At 41.9% G+C, this 14,124-nt stretch overlaps 1 protein-coding gene across 25 annotated transcripts in view; it reads left to right on the top strand.

Annotated features, from left to right (window-relative positions):
• ank2b (ankyrin 2b, neuronal) overlaps window positions 1-14,124 on the top strand; it is a 293,858-nt gene that overhangs the window by 263,936 nt on the left and 15,798 nt on the right. For 16 of the 25 annotated variants that reach the window (XM_030161857.1, XM_030161856.1, XM_030161863.1 and 13 more), the window contains 6 exons: window positions 635-5,206; window positions 5,713-5,790; window positions 6,169-6,300; window positions 6,395-6,544; window positions 6,660-6,882; window positions 7,603-7,666. In XM_030161857.1, the coding sequence (XP_030017717.1) occupies window positions 635-5,206; window positions 5,713-5,790; window positions 6,169-6,300; window positions 6,395-6,544; window positions 6,660-6,882; window positions 7,603-7,666 (5,219 nt within the window). The remainder of the gene's footprint in view (window positions 1-634; window positions 5,207-5,712; window positions 5,791-6,168; window positions 6,301-6,394; window positions 6,545-6,659; window positions 6,883-7,602; window positions 7,667-14,124) is intronic. The other 9 variants (XM_030161868.1, XM_030161871.1, XM_030161869.1 and 6 more) reach the window with 6 other exon arrangements.

Raw genomic sequence — 14,124 nt, forward strand, 5'->3', positions numbered from 1 at the left:
TATAATTTTCAGTTGTGCTTCAGATTACTTTTTCTAGCATTGCTTCTTTAGAGTTGAAAGAAAATGTGCTTTTATTTAGAATGAAAAGCATGTCAAATCATCATATGGCATATGTCATCACTGGCTTTCACTGATAGTTGATACCATTCTTGAAGCCATTTTTTTGCTGTTATCATTTTGACATTTATCATACATTTAAGCAATCTTGAGATGTTGTGATGTTTTGTTGTTTCCTTTGTTTTCCCTTTTTCCATTATGCTTGGTGGGTTTCTTCACCATCTGATCTCACTCGTATTTAGTTGGTTTAGTTTTTGTATGTACTTTAGTTTTGTTCTATAGTTTTGTCTTGTCAGTGTGGATGTGCTGAGTGTATAAGCAAGTTATTTCCTGCTCACTTCCTTCCCATTGGTATTCTTTAGCTTTTGCTTTACCACAGATCCCCAGAGACATACTGTATGAGCGTTTGAGCCCAGTTCCTTTAAGACCCAGATGTAGAACCCATTGTGAATTTGTTGTCCTATGATCCCTGAAGTGTGCTCCAATCTTATCCTGACCACATTCTCCAATGTCTGTCTCCTTTCATTTGAATTTTTGGTTTTGTTTACTCCTTACTTGTTCTTCTTCCATATGGAAGATGAAGAGACGGCGACATCAGGGCTGAAATCAGAGCTGATTCGAGAACCAGACCTCCTATCCGACGTGTCAGAGATGAAACAAGATTTGATCAAAATGACTGCCATCTTGACTGCAGACTCCACAGAGAAATCGCCTTCCATAGGAGGGTGTGGTCTAGAGAAAGGGACTGAGGATGTGTCAGGAGAGCCATTAGAAATAATGGAAAAGGATTTAGAGAAAGTCAAAGAGGACCTAGAGAAAGTCAGTGAGATACTGAGGAGTGGGACTTATGAGGGAGAGGCAGCGGAGGAGGCAGCCAAGGCTGCTAGAATGGCAGAGGAGTGGGTTCTCCTTTCTGACAGTGAGATAGAGGAGGCCAAAAAGATGGCAGCCTTAGAAGTAAAAGAGCCAGTCCTACGTGAAAGTAGAGCTAACAGAGGGGCTCCCAGACCTAAAGCCATAAAGGACAGTGGTGACCTAAAAGAATACCTCCTTGATTCACCAGTAAGCTCCAAAACAAAAGCTAAAAAAGAGACACCTGTGCAAGAAAAATTCACCGATGTTGTACTCCGTAAAAGTGCAAAACCAACAACTAAAGTGCAAGAAAAAAGCACTACTGGTGACATTAAAAAGCCTGTCAGAAGGAAGGGGAAAGACCATGGACCGGCAGAGGAATCAGCAGAGGCAGGTGGTCTTCTAAATGTGCCTACAGCCCCGGCCCAAAAATCACCTGTATCCCCAGTAGTAGAAGAAACTCCAATAGGATCCATAAAGGACAAAGTCAAAGCCTTACAACAGAAAGTCGAGGCAGAGCAAAAGAGCAAAAAGGTCACTGGGAGCAAACCTTCACAATTGCCTGTTTCAAGCAAACCTTCCCCAAAAGCCAAAGAGAGCCCTAAATCTAAACAGGGCCCCCCTAAATCTCCCAAAGCTGAATCTGAAAAACTTGAGGAGACCATGTCAGTTAAAGAGCTAATGCAAGCATTCCAAACAGGGCAAGACCCCTCAAAGAGAAAGACTGGGCTTTTTGAGGTAAAAACATCCACAACATCAAGATCAGAAAAAACTACAAAATCTGAAACCATCCAGTCAAAAACCATGACCAAAGCAATAACCTCACGTGTCTCTCAAGAAAAGGAAATGTCTTTGGATTCAAAACCTCGCAAGAAAGAACCCACACAAGACAAAGAGAAGACGGCTAAGTTTACTTCTGCCGCCCATTCAGAGCTAACTGAAACTGTAGACTTTGGAAATGGTGGCCTTGATGATAGCTCTGACAGCCTAAAGCATGAAGGTGTGGCAGACTCACTAAGTGCCAGTTCTGGAGATGGAACCCCTCATCTGAGCTCTGAGGACAGTTACAAGCATGAGGGTCTTGCAACTCCAGGCACAAGCCCTGAGAGTTTGTGTCTCTCTCCCAAAAGTGGACAGACCTCTAAGTCATCAGCAGCTGCTGAGACAACAGACAAAAAAGAAAGTAAAGATACAGAGAAGTCTGGAGACTCTGGGTTAGGAACCACTGGTGAACAACTGCCTACAGAACTGACCCTCCCTGTCTCTTCAAGCACGGCTGCAGATGACCACACTACAAGTGAGTCTATATCTGTTAGGAGGAGCGAATCTAAGCCAAGTAAACCTCATAAGCTTACAAAGAGAATTTCAGAGACAGTAGAAACTTTTCTTAGTGATGATGAGAGCCCTGAGCGCCAGCTAGGGTTATCTTTTGGTTCTCCAGTCACTAGATCCTCTTCTCAGCGTCAAGACAGCTTAGAGCTTAATTTAAAACAGGACTCAGATGCTCTTAGTCCTTTAGCTGATGACTCTTTGACAATAAGCCACAGAGACTCTCTAGAGGGTAGTCCTCTCATGGAAGAAAACTCCTCCCATAAGTCCCCAGATTCAATTGAACCTAGCCCAACTAAGGAGTCACCACCTCATGACTCCTTAGAGAACAGTCCTGTAGAGCAAAAAACACATCTATCCTTCCCAGCAGTGCTAGATCCTTCTAGTACAATCTCTAGCCATCCAGAACCCTCCAAAGCTAAAGAATTCCCCCAAGATGCTTTGCGTAGTAGGCTGCTAAGAGACCATGATGCTAGTGCCGACGATGACAGTTGTGAGCAGACATCTCAGATGACAAGTTCTGGTAAGAGTCCCCTCTCCCCTGAAACTCCTAGTTCTGAAGAGGTAAGTTATGAGGTAAACCCCAAACCCCCTGACCATTCATTCCTGTGTGTTCAATCCAAACCGGCTGTCATCCCTGAAGATCCAGATGAAGAGGATACATCAGACAGCTATGAAGCTAAGAGAAAGTTCACTCCAGAGGAGGAGATGTTTAAAATGGCAGCCAAAATAAAAACATTTGATGAAATGGAACAAGAAGCAAGGACCAAAAAGAACTCTAGAAAAGATTTATGTTCCTCAGCAGATGCCAAAATAGGGGATGACAGCTATGAAACATTAGACTCCCAAAATGAGAAGCTTTCCCAAAGTGCTTGCGGTCTCAGTAGACCCACAGAAGATTCAAAGGTAGCTCTTTGTGTTGATCCCCATATTAAAGTACAACCTCCCTCTCCTTTTTCAGCAGGTTTGCATGATGGACCCAAGAGCAAAGAGGTCACGAACACAACAACAGCCACTGTCACTTCAGAGGGATCTCACTCTGTCTCAGACCAACATCATTCAGAGTCAAACTCAAAAACTGCCCAGGAACAAGGACTGTCAGCGTCTGTAACCGCTAATAAGGATGGTACTGCCAAAAAGGCAACTGTAACATCAGATACTGAAAACAGGACTGATGAGCAAAAAGAGGAGTGCTTACGAAAATCAAAAGAAAACAAAGAAGAGTTAGGTGTTAGTGGGACCCTAAAACAGGGGAGTAATGTAACTGATGAAGCAAAAGGAGATCAGAAGGGGCGAAGTGGGACAGTTGGTTCAAGCGTTGGTATTGCTCATACAAAAGACATGTTCAAACCAGAGGTCTGTATCTATGATGACACAGAGGAGGATGATGAGGCTCTGGAACCACCAAGAACTGAGTCAAAAGGTGTCACTGCAAGGGTAGACACTGACTCATGGACTGCCATGCGAGAGGATGATGCTGCTTTTGCAGCACGTGTCAAAGAAGAGGAACAGAAGATACTAAATCTGGTGGTGGACCGTCAGTCTCTTCAAGCAACCCCAGACACAACACCTGGTAGAACACCGACAGAAGAGAGCACTCCTACCAGTGAGCCCAACCCCTTTCTGTTCCAAGAAGGCAAACTCTTTGAGATGACCAGAAGTGGTGCCATTGACATGACTAAGAGGAGCTATGAGGAGGAGGGTGGTGGCTTTGCCTTTTTTCAGATAGGTGAACAACTTGTAGAGGAGCCTGTCTTAGAGGAGGTCAAACAGGAAGGTCAGAGATCAGCAGCAGAGCCTGAGGTTGGCCTCAATCTAACACTAGAGGTTAAGACTGAGGAAGATGAGAAATCTAAACAAACAACTGACTCTCAGCTTCAATCCCCACCTGAAGGTGATCAGACATTATCCAAAGCTGATGCTTCCAAATCAAAAATTCCAAAAATGGGCATTTCAGCTTCATCCAAATCTGCAAAGAAAGATCAAACATCCCCTGAAGGTCCTGAAACTAAAACAGACAAAAATGTAAATGAAGCATCACTAGAGTTAGAATCCAGTTCCTCCGATCAAATGATAACAAATGTACAGACAGCAGAGACTACAGTCACTAGATCTGTATACTCTGAGCAAGGCCAGGAATCCTCTGATTCCTCTCCAGAGGAACCACAGTCAGTGATAGAAGCCCCAAAATCTACAGGAAAATCCAAACAAAGTACCTCCAGTAGTGTTAAAAAGACTCCAGTCAAAACACAAGCTAAGTCTGCTTCTCAAGGTCGAGGTAAACCCACAGTGTCATCTTCATCTTCTGGAACTTCTTCAGTTACTAAAAAAGACCCCTCCCCTACTTCTGAGTCTAAATCTAGAATTCCCATCAAGGCTAGCACTCTGAAGCCTGATTCTGCTTCCAAACGGGCTGAATCTATGCAAGAAAAAAAGATCAAGGTCCCTGTAAAAAAGGATGCAAGGAGAAAATCTGAGACAGATGCAGGTCCCTCTGTGGAAATCAAAACCAAGACACCATCTTCCAAAGCTAAGAGCTTCTGTGAAGGGGAGTCTACCAGACCATCCGCCAGAAAGGAACAGGGTCGTCCCTTGAGTGTCGAGTCAGCAAAATCTAAAGGTTTCCAGTCCAGACTCCCAGTCAGAGGTAAAAGTGGTCAGTCAACATCTACTAAAGAGAAACGTGTGCCACATAAACAGGCCAACGATTTCTTTGAAGAAATAAGTGATGAAGCAGCAAAAGTTGTGGAAAGGTTGGCACAGTCAGAGACAGAGAAGGAGCTAGAGGCTGCAGCCGCCAACTCAGATGATGAGAGCAGTCTCATTGATCCATCAGTCCTAGAAAGGGAAGCTTTCGCTGAGATGCAGTTCCCTCCCTCTGGAGCCGTCTTTCCCATTAGACCACTGTGGGATGACCCTGTTGAGACACAGATGCAGCGAATCCCTGATGATAAAGTCCAAAGTCAAGGTATCCCCCCAGTTTAATGGGCTCTTCTCTCTCTCTTGTGCCTCATTAGTATACTGTAGCTGTAAAGGTGCCGCCTCTCTGTCTCTTGTAGTGAATTCCCTGTGTAGTTGAAGAATCCATGTGGCTGTCGTTCAGCTGTGTTTGTGTTTGTATTGGCGTCTCTCTTTCCTTGTGTCCTGAAAATCTCAAGATTGACTTAAAGGCTTTATGGAGTGAAAACAACTTAGAAATCTTTCAAAATCAATGTGTGAATAATGTTAGACTTAATGTTAAAGATCCTCCAGTGATTCCGATGTAAATATCTCAGTATCATTTCTAGATCTATATAGGTACATTCTTGTTTTGTGGATTACAATTCCTTTCTTTTTTTCCACCTGTCAGTACAACAAAATTAAGAAAGCCAGTGAAGATTTTCTTTTTTTTTTTTTTTAGTCAGTGTTAGTTGTCAGTTGATTTGGTATATATTGCGGCTCTGACCGCTCATGGCTGTCTGGTGGTATTTGCAGTAGATCCACAGGATGAAGCAGAGAGAAAAGAGCAACGGTTGGCCATTATAGCTGACCACCTGGGCTTCAGCTGGACAGGTGAGCCACTCTTTGGTTGTAAGATCATGCTGTGAGTCAACTCATACAGACGGGTGACAAATTTAAGAAAAAACCTGATAGCAGTGCTGTTTTCTTAGATGACAATGTCTTCATTCATGGGGGCTTAAAGAGCATGTAAATGATGTGAATTGTCAGTTAATACCTTTACTCTCAGTAGAGGTTTTGGGTGAAATATGGTGGTCCATCCCCCTTAAGAAGACATTTTTATGTTTGTTTTTCCTTTCATTTGTAACCGTCTGTAAATTATTGCTTCATTTATGAACGGTTCCCAAGAAATCTAACACATTTCAAACACACAGAATGATCTTCTCATAAGTACTGTCATAATCATGATTTTTTTTTTTTAAATCTCTACAGAGCTTGCCCGTGAACTGGACTTCAGTGAGGAAAAGATCAACCTAATACGAATTGAAAACCCCAACTCATTGCAAGACCAAAGCCATGCCCTTCTGAAACTTTGGGCAGAGCAGGAAGGGCCACAAGCTGCAGGTTAATTAAAGGAGGCATATATAGTGTATTTATTTTTACAAAAGTATTACTGATATTTCTGTGAAGGGGAACAAACCATTTTCTTTCTCTACAGAAACAACACTGATTAGAAGACTCACTAAGATTAACCGAATGGACATAGTTCACCTCATTGAAACCAAGATAATCAAGTCCACTCAGGAGGAGACATCATCACATACCTATGCAGAAATAGAGCGGACTATAGCTCTAGATCATAGTGAAGGTAAACCTGCTCATTGTAACTTAAAGCAGCATGATTTAAGTGTTGTATCAATATTTGCTATGAAACACACTCGGATACTTCAAATATGTGTATACCTGCACTGTATTCTTGTCAGGTTTCTCTGCTCTTCATGAAGACATCGACAGCCCCAGACCAGGCCGGCGTACAGATACTGCACGTAGGAGTCCAGGCTCAGGACAAGATGTACCTGTGGTATCAGCAGAGGACCTGTCCTCCAGTTTGTCATCGCTTCATGACACAACAGGACGATCAGAGGCAACAGGCCTTCTTAGAAACACCCAGAAAGGAAAAGTACAAAAAGAGATGGAAACCGCATAGTAAGTAATACGAACTGTTTAACGAGTTTGCTGATGTTTATTTTAATGTTTCATTGCTAGATTAAATGCCACATTAAATCATTTCATTTGTGCTTATTTGCATGCAGCACTAATGTACCATTTTTGTAAGTTCCACTCCCATTTTAGCTTTCTAACTAATTTCCCCAACTACAAACACTGAGTCTGGTATTATATCATGGTGGCTTTCTTAATAAACAAACAAATAAACATCTATGGTAAGAAAAGCTATCTTACATAAAATGTAAGGTAAAATCTATGCAATTTTGGACTTTCCTGGACCAAAGTTAAGCAACATTAAGAAAAATAGCAATATCTTCTGTTATGGTTCCAGACTAGCAGTCCTCCATCAAAGATAATCTGATGACCATCTCAGACTGTTATTGGTGCTATTACTGAAATGTACCAACCAACAGGAATCCAACATGAAATGATGCACCACTCAACACAATGAAAATGTATATATGATGAAAACATTTACCTCAAACTAGATATTTTTTGTCTTGCTTTGTTTTATTGTTTACTATAACAGTTCTGATTACAGTGGTTATAGTGCTGTAGATGGATGATGCATGATGAAGATGTTTTATTGTTGTATATTGACTTGTACTGTATTGAATGCACACATCAAACTTGATGTTGTACTCAAATTTATTACATCTAAGACCCTATACTGAAATGGATCCTTCTCTTTTTTTGCAGCTCATCACAAGGAATATATGAGGAAGTGGCCGACCCTCCACTTCATACAGGCAGTTTTAAACAAGTAAGTCCCTTCTTCACATTGTACCGAACCTCCCCCTACCATCTCCGATCCCAGGTAATTGACCCTGTATACAAAGGGGGCCCCAAGTTGTGTGCTCAGATAACCCCATCTCCTTGCCTTAATGTCGAACCCTGTGATGATGAAGGAGCTGTGGGATATGAGGGGGCTGAGGGGGGAGAGGAATGGAGCCTGGAGTGTCTACAAAGCAGACAGTCCGAATATGATGCTCATCATTTATCACTGTTGAGTTGGCGAGAAGCATTCAACAGCTCTCGAACTGGTGTTTGTGAAAGTCGACCGCTCTCTATGACCGACTACGGAGACAGTTTAACAGAGTGTGAGCAAGCTGAGCAAGACTTCAAGAAACTGTCTATGGAACTTACAGAAAGTAGTGACATCTCTGAAAAGAAGAGCATTATTCAAAAATCAACAAGTAAAATAGTTGAGCCGAATTCTGCACCTCCCTCTGGTCCTGTTACCACAATGCCAGACTCAGAGCAGGCAAAGCAAGCATCTGCAAGGCACATGGATGAAGTTTCACGTCGACTATATAAAGTCCTATATGGATTTGATGTGGATCTTATAGATTCAGATAGTGGGGATCTGCCCACATCCCCTGAAGATGCGATTCAAGCTGAAGACAGGAGAGATGAGGTTGTGACAAGATCTGCCCTGTTTGATGAAAGTGTTTCAGACTTTGAATATGAAATTATTCAGTCCTCTGCCTCAGATCTCCATGTTACTACCTCTCAAGCACATCCCTTTGATGGTAGCCCTACCAAATCAGGTTTGATGAGTCAAAAACCACAGTCAGAAACCTCTACTTCTGTCATTAAGGTGTCACATGACTCAACTGTTGAGCAGGTAGATATTCACTCGATAAGTGATACCTTTTCTTCTGTACCAGGAGCAGAATACATCTCTGAAACAACTCTGTTAGCTAGTTGCCAGCCTGAAAACAGAGAAATGACCTCTACAGAGTCAAGAAATTTGATGACAGTTTTGCAGGAAACAGGAGCTTGTGTGGCCCTAATAGCTGAAGAATCTGAAAATAAATTTAGTACAGTTGAACCCACATTTGATACTGTTTTTGACTCTCATGTTAAATCATCTTCACCTTGTCCTGTAGCTGACAAAAGTTGGATGGAGTTTTGTGATTCACCTGTGCCAATGAGCAGCCTATCTGCTTTTGATTCAGAAATGCTGGCAGAGAGAAGGGCCTCATCACCTGAATCACTATCATCAGTAAATGAACTGAAGTTTCTTACACCTGATTCACCCATTCCTCAGTACAGGCCTCTTTCCCCTCTGCCACCCCCTGTTTTACCTTGGGAAGCTGGTGATGAGTTGGCTTCTGACCAAGGGCAGCCATTGTTATGTGCACCTGGAGCTGTAGCTAAGTTTTTAAGATCAGAAGCAGAAGAAAGGCCGTTAACACCAATGGTTTCAAATAAGAGACCATTTGGAAGACCAGTATCACAAGACAGTGAATATAGTGGGGACACACCCGTTTCAATGCGGTCATTAAGCTATGATATCGAAGACAGACCATTATCACCTGAATCTGTTATTTCAGAAAGTATGCCTTGGCTCTTCACATCTTGTGAGCATGTAACATTTCCTACTGATTTCAGTGAATTGAGATCATCATCTCCTGAATCTGTCACATCTTTCACTGCACAGCATCAGTTTTCACCAGACTCCCCCATTCCACAGTTTAGACAATATGTCGCAGAGTCATTTACATTTATGCGATGTAGGTCAACTTCACCGGACTCATTGTCATCAAGTCTGGAATTTGAGACAGTGCTTTTGACATCATCATGTGAAAACAGGCCCTCATCGCCAGAATCTGTAGGATCAGTGAATGAACATAAATCATTGTCACCAGATTCACCTGTACCTAAATTCAGTCACAACTGGCCTGACTGCACTGTTGCAATCTTTGGTGACAGAGCAACTTCACCTGAATCAGTATGTTCAGATGTAGAAAATGGTACTGCATCTCCTGCATTATTTGATCATAACAATAGACCTTCATCTCCCTGTTCAGTTGCATCTGGAGATGAAGCGGAGTCTGCAGTACCTATCACTACACACATGTCTTCCTCACCTGAATTAATAGAACACACAGAGACTGTGTGTGTTACTGTTGAGTCACATGAAGATTTTGTATGTCCTGTCATCAAACCAGAAACACGATTGGAATCAGTATCTGAAAATGATGATGATTGGGTTGTTGTGTCTTTGTCAGATATTGAGGAACTACAACATTCATCAGAGACAGTATCTGACGTAAGTGCAGTATCCATACAATCAGAAGTGTCAGATATTGAAGTGTCTCAATCAGACACCTTAGATGAGTATCAGTCGCCAAGTTCTAATCTTATTCAACATGCACCAACTATGCAGGATACTATTACTGAACAACATCCTTCATCAGCACCTCAGACAGAGTATGAAACCATACCAACAACATTTGTAGAAAATACCTTTTCTGAAAAGTTGGTTGAAACAAAAAGTAGTGTCATTTTTGAACAAGAAAAGTCAGAAACTGAAGAAAATATTACCATATATGTAACCACCTCAAAATCTTTGGAAAAACATCCTCAGAAACATTGTGAAACTGAAGCATTACTTAAGGATGCACAGGAAGATGGAAACATTCTCATACCATCAGGTGGAACTGAGGGTATGACAACTGAAGTAATTGAAGAGAAATCATGCCATGAAGAAAGAGACAATCCTATAACTCAGAAGAAAAAGTCTACAAAAAAGAAAAAATGTAAGAAAGCAGCTCAAACTGAGGATGAAACTGTGCAAGATATTACAAAATTAAAATCATTTGCGTTACCACCAGTACATGAGGAGATGGAAGTGTCTGATAAAGCACTGTTTTCTTCACTGTCACCAGAAACAACAGAAACAGGCTCAGTAGTCTCTGATTCACATACACTTGACAATCAGCAAACACCTGGAGAGTTGTCATTCTCTACACCTCTGACAGAAAATATAGTGTCAAGCTATGAATTAGTGTACGATGCAGAACTTTGGAAGCTCATCTCTCAAATACATGACCCTCAGTATGTAGGAGAAACCTACCAGGGTAAAACAGGAGTGGTTCAGTTTACTGAAAAAAGAACAGATTTAAACAAGTTAAATGAGACACATTTGTTTCCAGAAGAAGAAAGTTGTCAATCAGAAATTAACCAAAGATCCCTTTCACCTGATTCTGAAGGAGAATACATACCTATGTCATTACATTCACTCAGGGAAGTGGATGCACTCAGACCCGATTCTCCCCAGTCAGGACGATCTGTAGATAGTCAGAGAGCTTTAACTCCAGATTCTCCAGTTGATCAGTACTTTTCCTCTTACTGTGCAGCCGCTGAGCTTTATCACAGAGCAGCGTCAACAGAGTCCCTGTCATCGGATCCAGACCTGGAGAGAGACTTAAACCTTTCAGTGATATGTGATGACAGACCAGTGTCTCCTGCTTCAGTATGTTCTCTCAGAGCTCTGTCACCTGACTCACCTATTCCAGACTTTAGACCATCTTTACAAGAAGCATCTGTTCAGTCTAGATTGAATCAGTCTTCATCTCTTGAATCCCTGGCCTCAGATCTTGAATATGAGTCTGGCTCTCTGTCTCTAAGTGTGAAGAGGCCGTTATCCCCTGATTCTGTTGATGGACACCGATCACCTTCTCCTGAATCACCAATTCCGGACTTCAGTCCATCTTTACAAGAATCAACCGTTCACTCTAGATTAGATCGGTCTTCGTCTCCTGAATCATTGGCTTCAGATCTAGAATATAGATGTCTTTCTCCTTTTTTAAATGAGAAGAGACCGTTATCACCTGTTTCTGTTGATGAAAACAGACAACTTTCACCTGATTCACCAATTTCGGATTTCAGAACATTTTTACAAGAGTCAGTTGTTAAATCTCAATTAGATCGGTCCTCATCTATTGAATCTTTGGCCTCAGATCTAGAATGTGAATCTCTCTCTTCATTTTTCACTGGTGACAGACTGTTATCACCTGATTCTGCTGATGAAAGCCGGCCACTGTCACCTGAATCACCAGTTCCAGATTTCAGACCATCCTTGCAAGAATCAACTGTTCAGTATAGATTAAAACAGTCTTCATCTTGTGAATCATTGGCTTCGGATCCAGACTATAGGTCTCTTTCTCCAGGTTTAATTGAGAAGAGGCCATTATCACCTGATTCTGTTGATGAAAATAGACCACTGTCTCCTGACTCACCAATTCCTGACTTCAAAACATTTCTGCAAGAACTAACTTTTCCGTCTAGTTTGGATCGGTCTTCATCTATTGAATCATTGGCCTCAGATGTGGAATGTGTTTCTTTGCTGTCATTTACTAACAACAACAGACCATTATCCCCCGATTCTATTGACGAGAACAGATCACTTTCACCTGAATCGCCTATTCCTGAATTTATGCAGGCTGCAACAGAATTTTGGGTTTCAACACTGCGAGAAAGGCCCTCATCACCTGTTTCAGTTTGCTCAGATGTAGAATTTGGGGATGTGTCTGTATCACCCCTGTCTTGTGAGGTGAGACCATCCTCACCAAATTCAGTTGTTTCTGGAGATGACTACAGAGGTGACTCACCCATGCCAGATTTCCAAACAGGTCTAATTGAATTGGTTTCAGTTATGCCATGCACATCCCCCCCTGAGTCAATAGCATCTGACATTGAATATGCAGAATATAGTGAATATATAAGTTATGAGAGACCAGAGTCGCCAGATTCAACAGTGTCAGAAACCACAGAACAACTGTTGGATCACAGTTTACCTCTAAAGGCAGTCAGGGTACCGGTCTATAAACTTGTTTACGATGCAGAACTTTGGAAGCTCATTTCACAAATACACGACCCTCATTATGTTGGGGAGACATTTTGTAGTAAGACTGGGGTTTTCGAATATGCTGGAACAAGGATAGAGTACATTCATGATGATTCAGGCCTTAGAGAGGGAGAGTCAGAGGACAGTGTGAAGTTGGATGTCTCATCAGATGTAGGTTTTCTACAAGTGGAACAACTAAAGATTGTGGGTAATGAGAGACCAGTGTCATGTGATTCTGAGCCAGAATACAGGCCTTTATCTCCTGGAGAATTGACCTCAATTAGCATATTCAGGTCAGACTCCCCAGACTCTACAAAAGATTTGAGTCCAGATTCACCAGTTCCACAGTTTTATAATGAGTTTATTACCGTTGTACAATCTTGTTCATATTCACCAGAACCTGCAATATCAGATGAGGAATCTGATCTTTGCTTTTTTGGACTTTTTAGTGAAAGCAGACCTTCATCACCTAGTTCAGTGATATCTGTAGATGAAAACCAGGCATTATCGGCAGACTCACCCTTACCTGACTTCAGACCTGCAGAGACTGAATCATCTGTCATTGGGTATAGGTCATCTTCACCAGAGTCAGTGTTTTCAGATGCTGAGCTTGAGGTTTCAACATCTGAGGTCTTCACAGAGCAAAGGGCAGACTCTCCAGATTCAGTTGTTTACATGACAGGAGAAATTAAGTCAGATGCTGGTGTAACATTTAAGGCCAACACACTTATTTGTCAGCTTTATGACCCTCATTACTTAGAACCTTTCATCAGTGGACAGGGAATAAAAGAGTGTAAATTTGGGTCTTCAGATCTTGAGGATTCATCCGAATTCTTGCCTGAAGAACTTCCTTTTAAAGACAGATTAGATTCACGCGATATAAAATTTTCAGAAAATGAGACAAGGCCACTTTCACCAGATTCAGACTCAGAATATAGACCAATGTCACCTCATTCGCTGATGCTTACAGCAGTGAGGACCTCTTCTCCTGATTCAGTAACATCAGTTAATGAATTTAGGACGCTGTCCCCTGATTCTCCTGTACCACAGTTTGGACAAGAAATTACAACAGCTGTACTACTAGGGGGGAGTAGGACAGCATCACCTGTGTCTATAACCTCAGAGATGGAAGTGGAAGTATTGGACACAGTATTTATTGAAGGACAAGCAAGATCCTTGACGCCCAGCTCTGAAAATGAGTTCTGGACACTTTCATGTGATTCACCCATACCTGTATTTATGGAGGCTCTAAGCACTGTTTCACCCACTGAATACAGATCTATTTCACCTTCTTCTGTTTATTATTCAGATATAGACTATGAATATGAGGTGTTTGCAGCATTCGATGAGTGTCGACCTCCATCACTTGATTTAGTGGAAGGTAGAAATGAGTGCAGAGCTCTGCCACCAGATTCACCTGTACCTCAGTTTGGAACAAGATTGGTTGAACGTTTTCCTTCATTTGTTGGTTTTAGGACAGAGTCAGAAGGCCCTGAATCAGATCTTTCCTCAGATGTTGAGTATGCACCTTTGATCTGTGGACCTCCAGACACTGAAGATAGACAAGATTCTCCAGAGTCATT

This window comes from Sphaeramia orbicularis, chromosome 18 (genome assembly GCF_902148855.1).
Source record: "Sphaeramia orbicularis chromosome 18, fSphaOr1.1, whole genome shotgun sequence".
Lineage (NCBI taxonomy): Eukaryota > Metazoa > Chordata > Actinopteri > Kurtiformes > Apogonidae > Sphaeramia > Sphaeramia orbicularis.